Source organism: Danaus plexippus (assembly GCF_018135715.1).
Source record: "Danaus plexippus chromosome 9 unlocalized genomic scaffold, MEX_DaPlex mxdp_24, whole genome shotgun sequence".
Classification (NCBI taxonomy): domain Eukaryota; kingdom Metazoa; phylum Arthropoda; class Insecta; order Lepidoptera; family Nymphalidae; genus Danaus; species Danaus plexippus.
Genome location: NW_026869847.1, coordinates 3,644,170 through 3,668,881, shown reverse-complemented (window position 1 = coordinate 3,668,881; position 24,712 = coordinate 3,644,170). Strand labels below are relative to the sequence as shown.

Below are 24,712 nucleotides of genomic sequence, written 5' to 3'. Positions count from 1 at the left end.
TCATTTGTTATGGCTTTTGTTTATTGCATCGTTATTATTAGTATACTTCTTTATATTTACTACGTATTAAAGTCGTAACTGAATAAAAAATCAGTAGAATATTATTATATTCTGCATACATATTGTTAAGGGTTACATCGAAAAGGAAACGTTCCCGTGGGATATGAAAATAATCTTTTGTGAAGCCGTATGTTTTATGTATGAAGCCTATTTATTTGTGTTTTCAGCAAATATAATTCTGTTTGAATTTTTACTTTGCTTTACATTCAAGGAAACCAGGACATGCCAGTGCAGCTGAAGTCAGCCTATTATCCGACATTAAGGAGATTAGTCTAATTAAAAGCTTGTACCTGTCATGTGACTTGTCATTATACAACTTGCTGTGTCATCCGTTAGACGTAGCCGATTAAAGTCTTAATATTCTGATATAATCTATGTTAAAGTCATTGAGTAATAAAAGATTTAAACACTAAGTAATGTTAAACTGAAGTAACTAAATTATAGTCTGTTTGATTTTAAAAAATCCATAAAGTTTTATAAAGTCCGATAATAAATCTTTTCGAGTAGTTAATAAAAATTCAAGTTTTACTACTGTCTAGTAAAATAGCAAAGTTCGCGATAATAACAAATGACTATCCAAGGTTCCTTGATCGCGAATGGGAAGCTGCAAGTTACCATCCTGTCTTGGGAGCACTTTAGATTAAACTAAGGACTCTATTTAGCTTAATTCAGATTAAATAAAAAGGTAGAACTACAATCATCCCGTCTTTATAAAATATATATGTAAGTTTTATTATTGTAATAAAATAAATGTGTGGTTTATTTTCTTTGGAATTATTTTATTAAATCACATGTACATTATATATTAAATCTGGGTTTTATGAGTGTTCCCGAGGGACTCGTAAATAGTGACATTACATCTTAACTCAAAACTGCAACCATTGGTATTCGACTATAGATGAGTTTATTATGGAAATCAGTTCATATGAGATGAGAAGATAAATGTCGGTTACTCGTAAATCTTACCCGTTCTTACACTAAATAGACAACTGAAATAAAGCACTGGATTTCCTTTAATTTAATATAATTTGACTATCCGTATTCAGAATGGTTCGTGTTATGTCGTTTCTTTTGTTTTAATTATTATATTAAGTAGAAAACCTGTCACCGTAATCATAAAATTAATTTTAATAAAAACTACTTAAAAAAGAGCTTCAGAGAAATTTTCCTCAAAATAATTAAAAACTGCCATCAAAGAGGCAATATCATCAAAGAGATGGCAACCCCGGCCATCCTGGTATACGGTGTTTATTCTGCCTCTGCCGCGTATATCGACCGGCCGGCGCGCGCCGCTCAGTCTACTCACAGACGTCGCAGCGAAAGCGCGACTCACCCTTGACAGCCGTGAAACAATACGATAATAAAAAAACACACACCGAGATAACAAATGACGCGTTAACGCTTTATTGGAACGAACATGTGTGTCAACAACTGTGTTGTGTGAGAGAGTCGTTCGAGCTGTTCCGGCTGTCTATAGGGTAAGTATATTTATTAGGATAAGCTAGGATTTACGAATTACAAAGGCCATCCCGAGACCTTGAAAATCTCACACAGGATGTCAGGTCGTAGTATGTAGTAAACACTACGTAAGTTATTCTTGATAAGAGATTTTATCGTATTTTCGTTGATTGTTTTACGGAATAAGTTAATGTTATGGTAAATGAAAAAAATATATGAAGCGTTACAAGGTTAAAGTTGGCGTGTATGGCTTTTTCGGTTCAATGAACATGACATAATTGTGTTGAAACATTTTTTTCTGCCTTAGTAAGCATAACTTTTTAGTTCAAACACTCAATGGAATGTTAATATTACCCTCTACGAAGGTCTACGGCGTAACCAACGTAGAGACCGTAGTTCGTAGCATTTTAAATAATCATATTATTAGCCTTTATAGGTTATGACATTTAATATTAAGCTTTTTGATTTCATTTAAATTTCGATTTAAATAATAAAAAAACATATCGAGTATTTAATGGTCATTTAGTTTTTAAGAAATGAAAGCTGAGCATTAGTTTTATTTTTTTGGATATATGTACATGAGGCCAGCTTTTAATATAATTTTTTAATATATTTTAGTCTCGATTTCTATCTATATTATGTATATATTAATCGAAGAATTGAATGTCGAAATCTACTTTTATTTTTTAGATATTCAATTCTATTTACATGTACCTATAATCAATCATTAGTCTGCTTTATAATTATTGATTAAAGTTACGTATAAATCATCTTTATTCAATTTTACATACATCAAGATAGATTCTCTTCTTTTTAAAATTAAAAAGAATCCATTTTATAAAATATCTTCGTGTTTAAATAAATTTTAATATTAATTAATTAATTGCAATTCCGAGAAAAGATTTAAATTTTCTTAATCTTCGTCTGAATTTTAAACATTAAAATCCCCAAAGGGCTGTAAAGTTATTTCGGATTATAAAAGAAAGAAAAGTAGCGATTGCCCATTCAAAAGTTTTCATTGAAGGAATCGCTTAATTGAATTTGAATAAGTGCGTTCTTAAATTTATTTTCAATTCTACCTGTATTTTTATTTCTGTTATTAGCTTTTTATTTGCAATAATCGTTGATAATTTAAAAATAGTCGTGGCTCTATCTAACCAACCTGGATTGAGTACATTGTAAGTTTTGTACGGTGGTTGCTTCCGAGGATCGTCTCTTCATTTTTCGTCGCTCAAATCTTCGAAAGTAGGTTACACCACGCAAAAAGGCTTACAGTGAGACCTACAAGCTATGTTACAATAAACTATCAACTAAAAAATTGAGATAGTTACATATATATTTAAATGAAACTAATATTTTTCGGATATACTACGTGTGCTTTATTTTTGAAAACCGTGGTTACGGTTGCTGAAAATGTTAGTTTAATTTCAATGAATAAAACTCGTAAGTCTTAGATCTCATTAAAAAAACATATTCTTTGGCTACTTAAGTTTGTATCAAATTTTCAACGTACGTGTCCGACATTAAAACCTTGAATTCGGTTCTTGAATTCATGTCACACGCTAACACCCGCCCTTTTTTTAAATTAATTATATCGTTTCAATGTTTACGTAACCTTTTTACTCACTATTCAACAATTCCATTTGTTCATTTAATATGAATGTTTTCATTCAACAACTAGATAGATAATAGACATCCCATATTCTTGTATTACTATTAATGAGCACAAAACAAGTGGTAACCACCCAAAACGTTTTCCAGTTTCATTTTCCCTTTTCATGTATATACATATATATATATACTACTTTTTAAAAACATTTTTATAATCCATTAGAAGTGATTTGTTTATTATGAAATTAAATTAAATGTAATGTAATAATAATATCTAACGTCAAATAGAAGAGACTTACTTTATAAAAATTTACTATTTAATTATCTCAAACCTTAGCGTATCAAAATGAACGTAATTATATTCCTGTTGTTTTGAACTGAAGAATAATAGTCACTGGTACAAATTATTAAATTCGTGACTTTAATAGTAGATTCCCTGGTAGCCTCACTCTTAAATTATTGCCTGTCATCACGCAGATTGATCGGAACAATTCCTAGAAGTACATATATTTTGGTTAATAAAATCCAACTAACTTCTTTTCATAACTTTAACCGTCGATTTGTCTGTTATAATTGCACCAAACTATTCATATTAAGTCGCTTTATTAAAAAAAAATACCATATATCAATTTAAGTTCTCAGACTAAAAACACTTTTAATCTACAATTTTGAAATATTCGCAAGGACTTGTGCGATAACTTTGAAACTGTCAGTGTTTTGTTTAATGACGCAACAGTGATACTATGGGTTTGTAAATTACGTTCATGTCTATCATCTTACCTTAAAAAGTACATTTATAATAATATATTAATATGTTATATCTACATAGTTTAGTTGAATTATTGTTTGGAACTTATCACACACCTTAAGAAAATTGTTGACCAATTTTAGGTCAAACCACGCTGCATATCTAGAAGTTAAAATAATATATTGAACACATAAAAACGTTTTTTTATATGTAATGCTTTTATTGATTATTTTTTAGAAGAAATAAAAAAAAAACTTCAAGTCCATAGAGGCATTCATTTTATAAATTCCAGGCGTCACAAACCGTGCTATACTTCTAACGTTGTTTTATTTTTATTTGTTTCCATTGTCAATAGATTTCACCTGCAATACAGATTATTAAATATGAAAAACCAGTCTTTAGCGGGTCAACAAATGAGGGCCAAAAATAAGTGTCACAGTGTCAAGTGTCACAAAGGATCTATTGGAACGTTCTTGCTTTTGTTTTATTATTGGATCGTTATTTCTGTTTTATAAAATATCTCTTTATTATTTCATATTAAAAAAGGAAAATTGACGCTTAAAAATGGTATTTAATTATCTAATTATTTAACAGAAATTTGAGATTCGTATTAGCAGTTATAGTTAAAAGAATAAAGTTGTATTTTTTATGGTTTACTAAAAATGTAAGATTGTGTGATATTAAGTAATTTCAGACATTATTTTATTTTCTATCTTAATTTCCTTATATTTGAAAAATCTAAAGGCTTTACAGCACAGCCTTCCTGGCAGCCTCAATATGTGTTCTATTTCCGCTTATAAAACTGCCGTCATAAACAGGCATTTCAAATTTTTCTTTTCATATCTCACAAACTGTTCTCACCTGGCACCAGCTCGTACTCAGCTTAAACTATTTTACAGTCGCTTTAGTTTCAATTAGAATTTAATTTACATATTTAAACAGGTGGCTGATAGTTGAACGGAAATGAGATGGTGTGCACATGCGATCACGAACTTACAAATCTACATATAAGAAGCATAAACATAAGAAAAAATATTCTTGTTTATATTAAACATCTATCTTATGTTTTATAATTTTCTAATAAACGTAGAACCTTTTTAAAGTCCAACACACGTATTTTCGCTATTTATTAAATATCATAGTTTAAAACTATAATTAACTTTACTGCTTTGTTAACTTAGTATATGTCGTTTATATTTGAAAAAATTGTAACTTCAAATCTTTATTAACAAAAACTTTGTTAAGTTCCGATAGGTTTTGTTGTTGAAGTACATTTACAAATACAACAACTTCACTGAGAACAAACGAAGATTTTCGAATAAAATCGAATGAAAGGTCTCATAAAACTTTTTAAATCTTTTTGTGTTCTGATAATACCATTGCGAAAACTATTTGTCGTACCTTATTCGTTTGCATAGGCTGTTATAGAAATAATGTATTTAATCACATTGAATGTAACCACTTGCCTTTTAGAGAGATGTTTTATAATAATTAATTAGTATTGTAGTTCACTTTCTTGTAGCGTGTTTTTTAACATTAGTCATATACAAAATCAGGTAATTGTGAAGGACAAAAAGTAAATAATCACAATATAAAACAAAATTCATATTTTGTGTTCCAATATTATATATTAGTGGGACAACACCCGCACCCAGTATGTTTAATTGCAGCATTAAACTACGAAAATAGCTTTGCGTGAAATGTAAATTGCAAATCGGTAAATAATATTAAAATTTCACGTAGTTATGTGGCAAATTGGATTATATTTCAGCTTTGTTTAAAAAGCAAATTATGCCTTTATTTCGGTATGACTGAAAAATATACCTACCATTATAGACAGTCCTATTTAATTTTTTTGCCTGTTCGCAAGTAGTACTGAGTGCTACCTTAAAATGTTCTAAATATGAATCTTAATACAGTGTTTTCAAATACAAAGACAGTATTTTATTCTTTATAATAAGCTTTTTTGTATAACTTCTAGTACTATATGAGTCTAGCAATTTATATAAACTGAAATTTAGCTTATGCATCGTGCAACAAATACGCCTTAAGTTATAATCTAGAACAAAATTAGCCTGCATAATGTCTGTCAATTTACTATGGTTGCTTTTGTAAAGAGCACTTTATTTTTAATATATTTATTGGTTACTTAATTGTGTAGTGTTTGTAGTTTTGATCGTCCGATGTTTGTATTTTCATCAAGCCTAATGCCTGTTAGAATATAAAATGTTAATTTAGACAACGTTTATTGGGTCCACGCGACTAATTTTGTACGATTAATTTATGACTTTCTATATCAAGTTTTCGTCCAATGAAGAATATTTACGAATTAGCAACCGATCGTTAAATTTAAATTTATTTCTCATTTCATTTCATTTGTTTTTTGATAAGCCTTATACATTTTTTTACATAGAAATAAATCAGCAAGCATTTTAAGTGCAAATAGTGAGGTGTGTATAAATTACAAGCATGCTATTACTCAAATACCTAATTACATAAAAAAACTCTCGTAAAAACTTTTTAAAGAGAATACATTATCTCGGCAGCTCAGAAGAGATTTTTTAACCGTCTCCATAAAAAATTCCTAAGGAAATAGTGTCGGTCGCAACTTTGCAAAGCGTAAAGAAAGTTTTGTAAGGATATAGGTATTTTATGCGAGGTATGGTTCAAATAATTTCTTTTTCATATACCAATTTTATAATAACCAAGGTTATTAAAACATTAAGGAAGCCTTTAAAAAGGATCTTCAAGATTAATCCATACCTGTAGAATACAGCTTTAAAAAAGTAATTAAACAAAAAATATTTAAGTATGTAATAATGAAAAACACAGTAACACAGTTCCATGTTTTGCAAGGCTGTAACAAAATATGTGCTTCGTATTAGAGATTTGAATTATTCATAGCGGGTTGTATAAACGCAGACTGTGACGTCATAGCACATAGAGGTAACTTAGAATTCAAAATCTGATTTTTATTTAAAATTCAAATAGGCTCATATCTAGCAAAGAGCAATATTCACATTACAAAACGTTCTAACGAAGTTTTTATTAAGAGCAAGTGCTTTTAAACGCTGAGCTCGAAGCTCTAATGTATTCGGATCGGATGTTAAATAAATGAAACTACCTTTCAGTCTAAACCTTTCATAGGTTATTTGATATTTTCTTGTAAATAACCAAAAACTTACATAATATATGGTATTAATTGGTTGCTATATAAGCCTTCTTTGGTTTGCGAAGGGATATTATTCGAGGATATTATTATTAAACATTAACTTCACTTTGTGTGTTGACGACTTTGAATTTAAATTATATGGATACTGTTATTATTTTTCATTATAAATATATGATATTTTTCTAGTTAATAGTATTTTTTTTTTCGACTAAAATATAACTTATATTATTCTACTCATTAAGTTGTTTTAAGTTTTAGTATTATTTTTTTAACAAGAATAGAAATAAAATAAAAAGCGAAAAATATTTTTGCCACCAGAATTTAATTGTTTTTTTTTACCCCTATTTAAATTTGTTTCGTAGGAAAATTAAGTTATCTACGTCTGAATATAAAAAGAGTATTTATTGTTCATAATAAGTAGACGAATTTAGAAATAACATAATATGTAAAATAAATATCTTGAGTATTTGTTTTCTTGACATATCAATTAAGAAATAACATATGTAAAGCATATATTTATCTTAAGTACTTATTCTCTGGATACACGCGAGCTAAAACTCGCAAGCAAATTGGTTTCGACATAACAAAGAGTCTTATAAAACGAACGATAAAAGGAAGTTGAAATACTCTTCTCCTTTTATGTTATCTTCATGCAAAATAAAAATATAACATTTGTATGTAATACAATGCTGTTATTAAATAAATTGCTTATAATTGTAAATGTAGATTTTTAACCTCTTTATTGTTAAATTTGTGCATGTCCTTCCCGAAGTTGAACCCTCGTTATTAAATGTAGAAATAGTCTTACAACATGCCTCAAGGCCTTTAGTATATTCTGTTATGAAACCCAAATCACTTGTACATGTAGTTTAAAATAATTTTGCTAATATTTACCTTACAAGCGTCCCAATTATAATCAACGAAATTTGGTAATACTATATTCATTATAATTCCAATATAACAAAAAACTTATTAGTTTATTTTATATTAGATTCTGTAATACAAATTGTATCAGACAATAATTTATAATATTAAATGGAACGCCGTATGAAAATATGAACGGTTTTCTGTATCGACGTAACGGAGTAGGCTGTATTTTGGAAGGCTCTGTTTTATTGCTTCCGTACTTTATGTTAATAGGGACAAACCTGTAGTGGAACACTGCTATTACATCGCTTATTTTCGCTAAAACGCTTTAATTGCCTCTCCTATTGAACAGAAGCTGAAACAATTTTGTATTATATATTTGCGTAGTATCATTTGTAAAATTTATCCTATATATGTTTACATGTGTGTGTACCTTTCTATATACATACATATATAAGTTTTCCATGTTAAGAAATGAGGAAGAGTCCCATCAGTGGGTTGTATTGGAATGTCACTGCTTCAGTAAATTAATACTATTAAATAATTAAAAAAAAAATTAAATGTAGTATTCTATTGAGATCGAGATTTCGGAAATGTAATTTTAATACAAAAAAAAACAATAATTGGGAAGTTTTTTTATACAATCAATACAACAGAACCGAAGTAAATAAGCAGTGTATACACTACATCACCGTAGAATACAAACTGTCAAATAAAATGTACATTTTAAAGTGAAACGTTTAGTTTTTCAACGAAATACTGATCTTTTCCGCAATAGAAACATTTTGTAACCATGTGAAGTCTGCCAACGTAAACGACTTTCCGGGTTTTGCCGTTTTCCATTTGTTGATTACTCTTTGCCATTTCAATTAAAGGACATGTCGAGTGTTAGTACTGTTAACACCGCGACGGAATCCATTTAACTTGAAATTTGGATTAAAATTTATATTCCCTAATCAAATTTTTCACATTAATTAATAAATTTTTTTATTCACGTAACATTTTATATACGATATTTCACCAATTGTTAATACAATATTCGCTGATATACAAAAATACACACTAATTTATCGTTTGTTATAACACAGTATTGGGAACATGTTGGCCGTTTTAGAAATTCATGAACCCACATTTCTCTCAAGGGTCGTAAAATATTGGTAACTTTATTGAGCACCGTTTCTTTTAATTGCCATCAAGAGAGTGTCGACAGAACGAAACATTTTATGTAAACAGTCTTATAAATCAAATATTTTGTTTAATTTTAATTAAATGTCTGCATTAAAATGTCATTATCTTGTTAGTAAAACATTTTAAATTAAAACTGCATCAAGTAATATAATATTATTACAATATAATCTGGAGCTTGTAAAATCAAATTAATTAAAACCACTTAAGGTAACTTACTCAGCTCATGTCTAATTAAATAAGATCTAAGTGATTATGTTTAATGGATAGACCAAGTGAGTAATTCAGCTCATCAACGTAAATATACGGTTACTAGAATTGGCGATAACCATCTGAGATTAGTAATTAATGTTTAATGTAAATTAACTTAATATTACTGTTGATGCCGCGTTATAAGCAAACGATTAAGAGCTTTCTACGTAAAAGTACAGCCTTCTTGTTACTCAAAATGAATGTTTAGACTTCATAAGATCCAAAAGAGGCGTACTGTGTTTCGTCTGTGAACACGTAAATTTTGTAAATTATTTAACATAGGTCTCCTTAAGTATCAAGTCGGTGTAACTTTGTTATACTAGAAATACCTTTTTGTGATCGTCGTCAAAGCAGCCTTAGGGCTTAATTTTATTTATTTATTAGCTTAAATCTTTGTTTGACAGCTATAAATGATTATTTTGTTAAAGCATGCAAGGAAAAAGTTGATAATTTTTGTTTCAACTGGGATATGTTTTATGTTTCTTTGATAGATTAATTAACAAACATTAATTTAAATAATTATGAAATTCATTAAAGATTTATGTTGGAACAATTTTCAAAGGATATTATTTAGATTTATTATATAACACAAATTTGTTATAATTTTTATAAAACTTATAATGACTATATACAATTAATTTAGTTAACTTATACGTGTTAAATACTATTTCTTTTTACTATAAAAAGGGGTCTGCATTGGATTATTTCTTAAAGAGCTTCTCAATATAATAAAAATATTCCTTAATTTTCTTGGTCCTTAAACATTTTAATTCATTTGAAGGTATTAATTATAAAGATCGCTTCTATATTTCTTTACAACTTTAATATGGTTATAAACTACTGACTGGTCGTATAAATACTTGCACTCCCCTTGACCTAACCTTCGCACGACAGCTGGCCTCGATATTATAAACTGCAACTAAATACACGTGTTGTGCTTTTGCCCTAAGTTATTTTTTTACTACTCTAAGTAATGAGCATGTTCAGCATTTGTCCTTGCTATCTAGATGAATCAGAACACTCGTATTAATATATAACTGGTTCTTAAAATTATTGTTTCATAATGTATAAAAACCATTAATTGGCTTACGATACATGAACAGTACTTATACGTATGTAAATATATTTCTCATTTCGCATTGTTTGTATAATCCGATTATTATGCACCTATGAAGATGCAAGTTAATTAATTTATCTTCGTAACAAAAATCAACAAAAGGGAAAATGAAATAAGTAATTAGTTTAACTGAGGAAAAAGTTTATGTTAATTTCGGGCAAATAGATATTAGAATTTTTTTCGAGTGCGCATATATCACGGGAAAATTTAAAAAAAAAGATTTCGTTACGCTCTTTGAGACTATCGATTTACAGAAGTTAAAATAATGATTTTGTGGCTATGATGTAATATGCTATATATATATATATATGTGTTAAGAAACATTAGAATCATGTGATAATACGAAGTGGAGTGAGAGTCTAAAGTTCTTTTGTGGCACCCAACTCTTTTGTTATCAACCGGAACGCTTGTCGTAAAATGGTTGGTGATTAATATCATCTCAAACTAAACTGATTTATGATTATTAAGACAAATTATAAAACATTTTTAATCTTATGTTGCATAATTTAAAATTTAATCATTATTTTCGTAAAAGGAAGCAACAATTGCTATTGATTTTTTTTAAAAGTAAGACCGTGATTAGCGTATGTTTAAGGGATCCCTAAATAAAAAATTGTAAATGAAATAATCTAATAGCCATCGTTATTAAATAGCCTTTACGACATTTCGTGTCTCTTGAAATAGAAAACTTCATTGCCAAAACGTTCGTGCTTTTAAATTTTACGATATAATGTTGTTATTGCCTCCAGATATTCAATTTTAATGACACGCATAAAATCAGATGTATTTTGTTCTGTTTTTACTGCTCGTGATCTATAAATTGTTTGTTTTATTTATATTGTCATAGGTTTTTTTTTGTAACAAACGAATATAATATTTTTGATGTCGATAAAAAATACAGTCGGTGTTAGTCTAAGTCACATTGCTTTAAAATTATTATCATGTGAGATTTTTTCTTTGGTTATTCTTTCTTCAAATTACGATTATAGAGAATATTTGAAAATTACACTAATACTATAATTATACTTTCATATTCGCCGTCATCTCTGTAATTAGTAGATTTCATAGTTGCTATACCTTAAAAAATGCAACGTTTTAATGACTTAAAACGTGGATTTAAGATCTAAAAATCTAAATTAAATATCTGATGGTCTGTCTCAAAAATATCAGACTAAAATGAAGTGGCGAGTCCCTCCTCTTATAACATATACTGATCTTGCTTTCCGATTTTTATGTTCACAGAGAGATATCATAAATGCACGGGCCATTTTGTTTTATGCTTCCATCAAAACATTTCGTAAGACGCGACAGAAGATAATATTAAAAAAAATGTTTAATAAAACGTAAATATCAAAATTATTCAGCATGTTTTTTTTTTTCATTCTGATAATTTATATATTATTAATATGGACATTCTATATGGACATTTTAGAGATATAAAAGTAACCACTATTGTTTACACCATTAATAAATATTGTTTGATTGACTAGCATTTTTAATTCTTCCTTTTGGAAATATTTTAAGTCTAAGTTGTGAAGAATTTTTTTTTTCTATTTTGTCATATAAATAAAAGGTATGTTTGATTGCAGGTGTGGCGCAGTGAGGATGTTATTATGGTTTGTAATGAAAATTATATTATTATGTATATTGGAACTCAACCTTGGTCACTTTTATTAAACAAGTTCCTATCTTTGTAACGAATTTAGTATCCATATTTCTTTGATATTTTTAATAAAATCCCACATATATTTAGTTGTTTAAATTTTTTCTCTTAATTTTTTTACACCTATAAGTAAAATAATACTTATTTAACCACAAAAACTTTTTATTTCACTTATGAAACGTTTAAGACATTTAGTAATAAAAGACATACGGTTTTCAAATTTGCCATTCAGTTAAAATTTTATTTATAAACCGTATCGACCGAAGAATACTGAATGAAGAAACCTTGAAACCTATCATTTTGAATACTATACAACTCCATATAATCTTACTAAATACGGCCATCAAGCAAATTTTATTGGATTCAAGCCAATTTTAAACACGTGTTAGTCTGGTATTTATTTTATGAAAAAAACTTTAAGTAAACTAAAATAATAAAAAACCGAACTCATAAAAAAATTTCTTTCATCAATAAATTTATATTTTTTAAAAAAATATATTGTCGAATAGATCATCACTCAAAGAAGTAGTTAAACGTTCGGTTTAAAGACATTTATTTCTCATAAAGAACACAAAAGTTCACTTATAATAAGAAATTACAATAATTTTGCTTGAGGGTACATTTAAAAGTCTGCCTTATGAATTATATACAGTAAAATGAAATGTTGCGGGTAGTTATATTACACAAACATGTTTAGGTAGGGGTTACATTAACTTATAAATTATTTTGCACATATTCCATTACACGTTTTTTGAATATAGGTAAACTCTTGCTATTAATGATTAAGTCTGATAATTTATTATAAGTTTGAACTCCTTCAAATAAAATGTTTTTCTTTCCATAGTTGGTTCTGGTTTTTGGAAGTTCTAGTTTATTACGTTTTCTAGTGATGTATGTATGTGTTTTTTTATGAAAGTGTAATTGTAAATGTGTTTTATTTGTTATTATTTTTCTAATCAACATGCAGGTTTTTAAAGTGTATAATTGATTTATATTAAGAAATTTTGTTTTTTGTATAATTCAACGGATGGCGTCATATAATCATATTTATAAAGAACTTTAATAATTTTATTTTGTAAAGTTTGTTATGACTTTATGTTAGACTTCGCAGCAGTTCCCCATATTTCAATACGATATTCGATATGAGATTTTACTAAAGAATTATAAATAATAGGACGAATTGTATTAGGTATAAACGTTATCCTTGTTATCATCTTGTCTTATTTTTTTCTGTTGAAATTTGTAAAAAATTCAGATCTAGTAAGTGGTGGGCCCAAATGTAAAAGGTTGAGGTATAGTCAAAGATAATAATATGTATTTGTTTTAAAGTACTAGAAGTCACAGAAATCAAATGAAAAAATCTAAACATGTAAAATCTGAGAAGACTGAAAGAAAATTAAGCCATTTAATTAATCGATCACAGAATTACAAAAGGGAAATTTTCGACAGGCTTATGAACTCCGAGTCGTTTTATGTATTGTAAATATACTAAAATATTATATATCACCTAATCATAGTTACATACTTAAGGAAGGCTCAATTAACAACCGAAAAACGAAATCCCTTGTCTTATGTTTAGTATACGGATTTCGTGTCCATTAAAAATATTTTTCTTAATAAAAAAAATAAGTAACTCCGCGACTGACTAACATTGAAAGTGCTATTGATAGAATGAAATCACAAATACGTAGCCCAGAGAGGGAAATTTAATTTCACTGTGTCAGCTTTCAGGATATTTGAAAACATTGATGTTCTTAATATTTTTGTCAAACTATAATTTCGTTTCAATGCATTATCATGCAGGATGGCTGGTTTTCAATTGTAATTGAAGCCGAGACCTCTATCTAAAGAGTATGTAACAATCTTACTATATATATATATATTTTTTAAACCAAATAAAATAAACAAACATTATTGCTTAAGCAACTGATATAGTAAGTATTGAGATTGTGACATACCCTCACTTTTATTACTTAATGTTCAGATTGACAAAACTTCCAGATTTTTTAGCAAGTCACTACCATATATGACTGTATCAATTGAAACTATTTTTATTTCTTTACTTTATAAGAATGTATGGAATTATTTCGGTATTCTTAAATAATTGTACTGTTATTAAATTTTTGTATGAATTTGAAGATAATAAAAATAAATGACAAATCACAATATTTTGAAGAGAAGTTTATTGCAGGAACAAAAGACAAAATCCTTTATTTATTATTAACAAAACAAAAAAGTAACGAAAGGAATTCGTATCACTATAACGCGAGAAACTCGGGAAATGTAGATGAAGTGAAGATTAAAATAAATGGCAGCCACATGGAGTCGCGGGCGCAGATGAATCAGTCGCTGCTGAACAAAAATCGTCTTGAAGCCAACTACAGGTCAAGCTGTTCGCAATCATTGCCGCTTGATATTCTGTAAGTTAAAAACTTATTTTTGCAACTTTAAGTTTCTTACCCTCCGTTTTCATGTATGAGCTTTTTTTTCAATTATGCAAAATTTACTTACATTTGATTAAAACTTTATTTGTAGAGGTTGAAACACAACCAGTCACGTTTATGGCCCTAAATATATGAAATTACGAACTCCAATTCTTTCTTTTGATGGAATAAAAATTTTGAAAATTTACTTTCAATTACATTTTTAATAGATATATTAATTTATAATTGGTGGCATGACTTTTTGCAATTCTGTAAGTAGTAATCATGCCATCCCAGTAAAAGTCCTAGATCTACTTTATTTATTGAAGTAGTATTTGTAGATAAGTGCTATTCAATCGGTTAAAAGAAAAAAAAACTTTCAAGTGATTCGTTTTCATTTGCAATTACTATTTATTCCCTTGTGTTTTATGTCATATAAAATATTTACTGCAAAAGGATTTTGTTTATACAATTTGTAAGGTATATTTATGCTCAAATATTTAAAGTTCTTTGAACATTATTTTACCAACTAGATGGTTACCGCGGTCATCGTTCCGGCCGGCGGAGGGCGAGCTGGCAGACTGCGTGCTGGTGGTGGGAGTGTCGCGGCCAAAGTTAGCCGCGGCCCTCCTGTCCGTAACTCTTTTATCTCTGTTCCTCACCTTCCACGTGCTCTATGACAGTGCCCTTTATAGCATACAAGTAAGTGTTTGATCTTTGTATATTTTTTACATATCCTTCATACTTCTAATTATTTATAATGATATGTAAAATGTAGAGTAAGCAATACGAAAGCTTCTAACTTTCATTTATAAATTAATTGGCAATAAATGCCACGGTAATAAATTTTATGAATATGGTGAGTGTATAAATTGAACACGGCTTTCGATGTCATTGTTTTATGGTTTTATTATAAGTAACACAAATAAACGTTAACGTTGAACAATAAATTGTTATCAATGAACATGTGCATATATTCTAGTCGTTTCTTAGTCAAGCCACAGGGAATATTGTGAGTGTTACGGTATTTAATGTTACTAAATTGGTCGAATGCTATCTATGGATTTGAAATATAACTTGTTGTTAAAGTGTTACTCTATGGAATTAAATAAAGCCACTTATCGTATTGTAAATTTTGTATATAACCAACTCGTCTGCCAGTGATCACGGCTGCTGAAAAGTAACCGAAACGTCGGGAGTATGTAATTTTTAAAATAATTAAATACGAGTAGTAATCCAAAAAAATTTTGTTTCATTTCCGTATATTATAACATTTTTTTTTGTGTTGCAAATACTTATTTCAAATTATTAAAGGCAATAATAAGAACTAGTAAAAGAAATGCTTAAGAGAATATAAAAATTGTGGCTTTACAAATTATGAAGCTAAATTTTATGTTTTTATATTAAAATTAATAATAAAAAACATTTCGCCTGTTTTCTAAAGCCATTCCATTCTACTTTTTTTAATTTAAATAAAAGCTTATATACATAAATGTGGTAATGGGTTTACTTCTATTTTTTAATTCTGAATAACGACGGAAAAGAACGCCAGCGTTCAATAAGAATGTGAACGGAAATCCTATACAGCGATCTTAAAGCCTCATCAAAAAGTAGTGTCTTCAAAGGAATGTGTTATTTGTTTAATACTGTCCGGTTTTGTCCGGTTTTTAGATTTCTATATATAATTATTATTTTTTGTCCTACGTACATCTCTGAATTTGTTTATTTTAATTTTTGCTGTTCGGCTTTAGATTCGAGGATAGTTATTTTTCATTTTTAGAATGTGTTTTTTACTTTTTTCTTTTCGGTAACTATTTTAAATTTTGTTATTGAAAGTGTTATAATATGTTTTTATAGCATTAGTTATGGTTTTCATATTTTTTTATTACGGTCTTTTATTATTTTTATTTTCTGCGTTTAGTAACTTTTATATACATGTGTGTATCAACTAACTAACTAACTAAAGTTACTCTTATAATTACTAGGATTCATCTTTTTTTTTGTTTTTTAGCAGCAACATATCTATATTCGCAGGTTATTTATTTTCATTATTCACGCTATGAGTGTTGACCAGGATATTGACTTTTCCCCTTGTGTTCTTCTGCATCAAACGATATAGCAAACAGTAGTGAGTTTTGAAAGTATCTCTTCTTTTAATGAAAATATTGATTCTTTTTTTTTCCAATTATATTAAAAAATTTAATTGCGTCCATATTAATGCTCAGAATATTCCTGACCACTTCTCGGACATGCTTTGTAAATAATAATATTCATACCACCTTAATTTCTGAATCCTGGTTAAATCCGCCACTCTTCGTGGTCTACACTTTACCTGGCTATCATTTAATACGGAACGATCGTATTGAGCGGTCCGGTGGTGGAGTAGCAATTTATTTACGTTCTCTATTAACTTTTATATTGTAAATGTCTCCCAAAGAAGGCTTGTCCGGAAAATTTATTTATTGAATTTATTTTATTAATCACTAAAATTCTTTTAGGCGTTGACTACAGCCCTAATCTTACAGTTACAATTGATTACTTCTCTTCATTTGAAACCCTTATAGGCCAATTCACCAAATATTATAAACATACAATTGTAACGGTCGGCTTCAATACTTGCCTCCTTAAAATGACTCCAGATCCTCTCGTTTAAATTCTATAGCCACCGCTTCAAATCTTCACATTCTTCCATGATTACCGACTCATCATGCTCCAGGTTGTTCTCCTTCACTATTAGATCTTATCTTCATCTCCTCCTTGGATCATATCGAAAAACATCAGTAGTTATTATTATTATAAATGAAAAAATATGATTAGTATTATTATTATTAATAATGTTATATATATGAATCTAGCTTTTATTTTTAAATGTTTAGCCACGGGGTTTCATATATATGTAGGTAAAAATAGACAAGGGGTGGGGCGGCCAAACCTAAAGACTATCGCGGAATATAGCCTAAAGTGTAATTAATGTTCCCATAAACTCCTTAGATACTATCACACAACTATGTACTGGTGCATAAATACCATTTGAATAGACAATATTGTACTTTATACTTTAAGTGTTTGGAGTTATATTAGCTCACACCAAATTGAACCATGATCTTGTTTTATTACTTGGTTGTATCCAAAGTTAGAGGGGTTTTACGATATATACCAGAAGCCTTTGATAAAATCAAGAAGTTTAGCCGTAAATAATTTACAATTATGTATAAGGAACCTCCATTCTATTTTATTGGGAAACGACTACTTTAATTTTACCAGATGAATATGCATTTAAATTAAACTTATATTACTTCTGTATTTTGACTTAGTTATCAGAATTATTTCAGGTTTTTTTTCGTTATATAGGATATTTAATGTATATTGATTTCGTCAGGAATGAGCCTAAAAATTTACAACGAATAAGAAGTCTCTTGTAATTTATTAGGTTTGGAAATTGATCAGTTCAGCCTTGGCTGTAGACAAAAATATATTATAAATAAGATTTTGAATATTTACATCGTTACTGAATAATTATTTATTATCTACATTCTGAAGATTCAAATCCTAGCATAATAAAAATATTAAGAAATTTGAATGTGAATGCCCTCTCTTTTGTAAGCCTTGCATTTATTATATAATTGACAGTTACCACACAGATTTTTGTCAAAGGAAATAAAATTTATCTGTATACAACAAGACTACAAATAATGGTGCACTATAACTCAGTAAAAGCGTAAGTGATAAGTCACCATTGAATGGTAACAAAAGGCATTCGTCAGTGGAACAAATCAGTAAATATTGATTGGTTTTATTAAGAATTCATTATGAAACAGTGGCTACTTCTATTGCCCCTGAAAATAAGACGTAGAATTAATATTGTTCTAATTGGTATGTAGGGATCGTGAGAAAAATAAAGGGTTCAAAAATAAGGGCACTTTCTGGAGGAGAATAAAAAGGCAAGAAGGCCGTAAGTCGGATCAACATTGTATTGACTGGCTCAGACTCTACATTTTAATATTTGTTAGGGATGACCAATCGAATAAGAAAAAGTCACTTTTATGGGATTACATTGCATCTACTTACATTATTGTGGATCCTTACTAAATCAAAACACATATTATGTATAAAAAGTCGTTGGCTCGTTTATTTCGTGAAATATATAAATTATTTTAATTATTATACCTAATATATAGTTAAATAATTTATATATTTGAAATTTTTGGGGTTTAAATTGTAGTCGTTTATTTCTACAGGCGGCTAGTATGGCGTCAGCTGCCAGCGAGGGCCGCAAGATATTACAAAATCAAGAGAGCAGTCGCACAATAAGCCACCCTATGGCTCTAAGAAAAAGGTTAAAAACACCTCGTGCCCCACGGCCAGCCCGTCGTCTCCCCCAGGTATAAACTTCTTGACACATATATTTTTGTACTGACATCTGAAAATTGCCACCAATATAAGCTGGTGTAAGCACTACTTGTAACCCGATACAACAATTAGTTAGAAGGGGTATGAGGGAAGTAATATATACCCGTTATGATTTTTTTAATAGTTTTGTATTAATAATGTTGAATACTTTTTTATTCTGCAGGCTCTTATTATAGGAGTTAGGAAATGCGGAACGCGAGCTCTTCTTGAGATGCTCTATTTACATCCTATGGTACAAAAAGCCTCCGGCGAAGTTCATTTTTTTGATCGCGATGAAAATTATGCTCTCGGTCTAGAATGGTACAAGAGTAAAATGCCTCTTTCATTTAAGGGACAAATAACTATAGAAAAAAGTCCCAGCTACTTCGTTACTCCCGAGGTAAGGCACGAGCAATATGTACTAAAGCTTGTTTACTTTGTAAATAGTGTATACAATTTCTTTAGCAAATACACAAATAAAAGCGAATTCCAAATATTTGTTCTCCGTAGTTAATTAAGATAAAAAAAATATTCCATTTCGTGAAATAGAATTCAGTCCTTAATAATGAATTATTCAAACTTTGAAAATGGATAAGCAAATAACATTTCTTAGAATATTTTTATTCTATCTGTATTTAGTCCTAATTAACTGAATGTACAATAATTATATAAGAGTACATTAATGTTGATGAAATATTCTGGGTTCTGTTTGCGATGCTATCTTTTCTGTCAGCTAGAAATATACCATGTAAAATCGTTATTTCACAAAGAAATGTAAAGGGACAACAACCTTAATGGAGTCATTTTAGGTACCAGAGCGAGTTCGTGCTATGAATTCGTCAGTGAGGCTACTTCTTATTGTGCGAGAACCAGTAACTCGTGCAATATCGGACTATACCCAGCTTCGTAGTCGAGCCACCCCTTCAGCTCCTACTGTTTCGTTGGTTGGACACCCCTTGCCTGATACTGTTAAGCCTTTTGAGCACCTTGCTTTGGCACCAGATGGTTCAATCAATGTTGCGTATAGGTAGGCTTATTAAAATTAATTATGCCTAGATGAATCCTTTATAATAATTATTATTTCAGAGTTGCCCGTTGATGTTTTTTTAAAGATTTAATATTTTGTTATAGGCCAATAGCTATATCACTGTATCATGCATACTTTCATCGCTGGTTGGAAGTTTTCCCCAGAGAACAGATTCTTGTTGTAAACGGAGATCAGCTGATTGAAGATCCAGTACCACAATTACGACGCATTGAGAAATTTCTTGGCCTTGAACATAAAATAGGTTAATATTGAAATTTTTGTAAGAATCATATATTAGTTATGAAACATTACAGTGCAGGCAAATTAGTGCAGTGCATGATACAGAATAATGTGTTATGTGGTTTTATAGGCACAAAATATTTTTTATTTTATATTTTGCTCACACATTACAAGAATATAATAGTTTTTTTATTAATATTTTATACTATTTTTCATATATGCAAACTATATGGTCGATGTAGGTCAAATACTCACAAAAGTCCTTCACTAACTCGTCCTATTTCACTTCTTTATGTCATAACAGGAAGAAGAAACTTCTACTTCAACGAAACTAAAGGATTCTACTGTTTGCGTAACGATACCACGGATAAGTGTTTGCGAGAGACAAAAGGTCGCAAGCATCCCCGCGTAGACCCAGCGGTTGTCACAAAGTTACGTAAGTTTTTTGTCCAACATAATCAACGTTTCTACGACCTGATCGGCGAAGATCTCGGCTGGCCCGAGGATTAATCAGATGAAAAAATTGATACCATAATCGTTGTGATGAAATTCATATCAATGTAACACATACATATCAAAAATCTGTAGATTTAAGGTTTTTTAAAAATATTTATGTATACATTTTAGTGTATAATAACTTAAGATATTTAAGAGATTTATTATTTATATAAAGGAGGTTTATTATTATAGTTCGTATTTTGGTAATTATGTTAGTTATATGTATGTTATGTTAAATATATGTATTTGTTCAATTTTAGTTTTTTTTTTCATGTTATACGGGCAGTGTGTAAGAAAGGGAACAAAATGTTAAATAAAATTCAATGGTATTTTTTTGCTTTCGCTGATAGATTTTTTTACTAGCAGTTTATACAAACATTTAATAGAACTTATCTACAGGCATCTTGTACTGATTTAATAAACCGACCCACTGAAACCCTAAGCAATATATTTTTATATAATTGTGTGCTACCCTTATACAACGGTTTTTAGATATACAAATATGAATTTCAATATTTGTGATCGTTTCGTTTTTTGAAATCGATTAATTTTTATAATATTAGTAGGTATTAAATATAAGTAAGACCTTATATTGTTCAGCCAAAAGAGCCGTCTGACAAGGTATTTATCTATAAATTATTATAGAAGAGAGATGTATTTTATTCCTATAATTATGTTTTACCATAAAAAAGATATGGAGTAAAGCGTTTTGCGCCCAGTTGCTCCTCGAACAACTGATTTAGGTGTCACTGGAATGCAATATTCCAGAAATTTAAGGTTTCAATCACGCTCGTGTCATAAAATTTTTAATTTTATACTTTCTATTTGAATTTATTTCATGTTATATTATTGTTAATCTGGAGTTTCGAATAATGCTATTTATATACTAAAGTGTTGCATCGAAAGGATCCTCTTTTCCCAAACCACATTTAATGTTTCTAAATATGTATATAAAAATTTATGAAAAGATATGAATTTATATGACCTTAATTTTAAAAAATAACACTAGTTCAAAGTGTTGTTTTTAGAGAGGACTATATTATGAAATTAATATTTCTAATTGTTTGATGATAAATTTAGTATCGTGTCACGGCGGGCTTTTGGCTTTGCAAGACTTTTACCGATATATGTGAGTGAGTGTTGTAAATTATTCGCTTTCTCTTTTTAGATGTTGTAATTTTTGGTCGTGCAACGTGTCTTAATGTCTTTTCATTTATTATTAAATGTGATTTTTCCAATCTTAGTAAATATTTCATATTGTCCAAGTTCAAGATGGTAACTTTAATGTAGGTATAATGTTGTTGAATTGTCTCTTTAGGAGTGAATATTTAGATTACTGTAAATCAGAAAATCTGTGTGTCTATATGTCTATGATATTTCCCTTTTACCTTATTAAGATATTCTTTGAAGTGTGGTCACGCTGTAGCATAAATGTCACGCTAATTTTATTAAAGGTTTTAGAATTGAATATTCGACGCGGGTTTTAGGAATATCTCTATTTAAGTGTAACGTCCAAGACTGAAGAGTTAGTTGAATAAGTCTAAGTGATACCTATTTAGCATAAAATGTCCATAGGTAAGACGCGAGATGGCAGTCACAACCTTAACCTTACCACCGAGTATAATGTGTAATGAGGGCACTTGAAACACTTTAGCGGGTACATTTTCCGTAGGAGTTTTTGCTTCCTAATACAATTTTCACGATCAACGAATATTTATATGTTTTATAATTCCGAATTTTTGTGAACGTACCTTAAGAGCACGCGAAAATATACGATAAAAATGTGATTACATCGTAGTTTAATAAGATATTAACAATGTAGTTACCTAAATCAATGACGCTGATATATTAAGCAAACTGCTGGAGTTGCAGTTGACATAAAATTAGCTCTTCCGACAAATTTTAATTTTTACTCTCTTTAAATTTATTTACAAATTCGGTCATTTTTACATATTATTATGAAATTAAATAATGTACAACGAGGTGATAAAATTTTGGAGATGTTGTATTGAAATAAAACAGATGGGCAACAGTCATAATATTGTAGGAACCTTTTTACTTGTTTTGTCAAAACAAATTGTTAATTATAATGAATTTTATATTAAAAAAAAATTAAACTGGCAAATATTACTGGCAAGTTAACGAGATATCACAAAAAAAATATATTAAAATCTGAAAGTACATTAATTGATATCGATGAAGAATAATTATAGGAAATTTCATTATATAATAAATAAAATGACGTAGGATTATTTTAGAACAGATAATTAGTTTTTTTCTAAAATTAACTTCAACTTCAGCGATTTGTTTAATAACAAGAATATCAAGCATATCAATTTTTCAATATTTATCATTAAGTTATAAATATATTAGGTAGTTGTTTTAATTGTATCTTTTAAAGTAAGTCTATTGGTTTAGATCTAATTAGTTATTAGATAATTTTAATCACTGTTAAATGTTGTGCACTTTCGAATGTAGTTTTTATCTGATTAGGGCAATAATTTTTGTAGTTAAATTATTTAGATATAATTAATGTATATTCTCTGATGTTACGTTTTATCCTAATCAAATATTTATATTTTTTGTTGTTTAGTCAATTAATTATATGTATATATCGTTTTGTTGTCTACGCACTAAACCTTTTAAATATTACTTGAATCTTAATGTTACATTTCCTTGTAAATATCTTCTAAAAATTTCTTTCTATAAGTTAATTGTACTTGTCTTCAATAAAACTTAAAACATTTTTATTGGTTTCTTTCCAAACGCAATACGATATGTCAGTGTATTTTATCAATTATCAACTGGGTATTACAATAAATTATAATTAATTTTTGTGTTGTCATATATGAAAGTTGTGGTAAAAGAATTTTAATTAATTTTTTTGGAGAAAAAATTTTCATTTTACTGAAATCCCATGAATGTTGTTTACATAATTTATAAAAATATACTACTGACCCCGGATTCAATGATTAATTCTTCCTGACAAATGGGAAAGCGGGAAAACGGGACAAGATGGGACGATACCATAAATCTATTGACCCGAGATGCCAACATTCCTACTACCACAGCATCAATCAGGTACACTCGATACTCATTTCTCTATCAGAGGTTAAATTTGGGTTGCGTGCATGTCATGTTATGTTTAACGAAAAATTACACGATTTCGAAAAAGAATTATACAACACTTCTTACTTTAAAAAAGTCAAAGAATAATTAAATATAATCTTATTAATAAAAACATTTTTATATGAATGTCTATTAATTTAAATTTTAATATAAAACATATAGTTCATATATTTTTAATGCTTATGATTGGAGGAAAATACAGACAAATTCTCATTCTCAAACTGTCCAGTTTATAACATTAGTTGAATTAAACTATCGATATTATTTATTTTAATGAAAACATTCGACAAACAATGTACTAAAACAATTTAATGTTTTCCTTTGTAACGATTGCAACATTTTCATTTAGTTAAAACGCGTTTGTAAAATGTGAGTGTTGTCTGTCATTATGCAGTAGTCGGTCGACTCTGTCCGCATACAATATTCATTATTCCCCACCTCTAATGAGACAATGTATTCAGGATTACTTTGGCGGTGAAAAGCAAAGGATAAAGCTTTATTTGACTATGAAATTTAGGTTTGGTTTCTGGTTTCTTTACGATTTCTATAGTCGCTTAAATAAATGTACGAATAAATACAATACTCTATTTGCATATATCGCTTTGGATGAAATATTATATGTGTAGAATGGCCACTTAGTACAAAAAATAAAGTAGTCATAAACAAGTTCATGTAATGACTAGAATGCAATATTCGTAAAAATGGGGTAGAGTAGCTAGGTCTTGCCGACGAATTTGTCAATGATATATGTATATTTATTTGTCTATATCTTAATTTTAATTCAATCCATAACAAACATTTTTTTTATATACTTACTTGTCATTTATTTCTTGAAATTTGAACAATTTATTAGTAATTTAATAAATCTTTGTT

The 24,712-nt window shown here is 28.8% G+C and overlaps 1 protein-coding gene across 2 annotated transcripts; it reads left to right on the top strand.

The window, feature by feature from the left end:
- The first annotated feature begins 1,333 nt into the window (after positions 1-1,333).
- On the top strand, positions 1,334-23,456 carry LOC116767606 (heparan sulfate glucosamine 3-O-sulfotransferase 1). Of its 2 annotated transcripts, none has more exons than XM_032658007.2 (9): positions 1,334-1,538; positions 12,060-12,086; positions 14,325-14,553; positions 15,090-15,258; positions 18,795-18,938; positions 19,130-19,345; positions 19,755-19,972; positions 20,077-20,234; positions 20,517-23,456. In XM_032658007.2, exons 3-9 carry the CDS (start codon positions 14,453-14,455, stop codon positions 20,720-20,722), a joined length of 1,212 nt encoding a protein of 403 aa, XP_032513898.1. In that variant the 5' UTR covers positions 1,334-1,538; positions 12,060-12,086; positions 14,325-14,452; the 3' UTR covers positions 20,723-23,456. The 2 variants fall into 2 exon arrangements, with proteins under 2 accessions (XP_032513898.1, XP_032513897.2); XM_032658006.2 differs by having other exon boundaries at positions 14,315-14,553.
- The last annotated feature ends 1,256 nt before the right edge of the window (positions 23,457-24,712 follow it).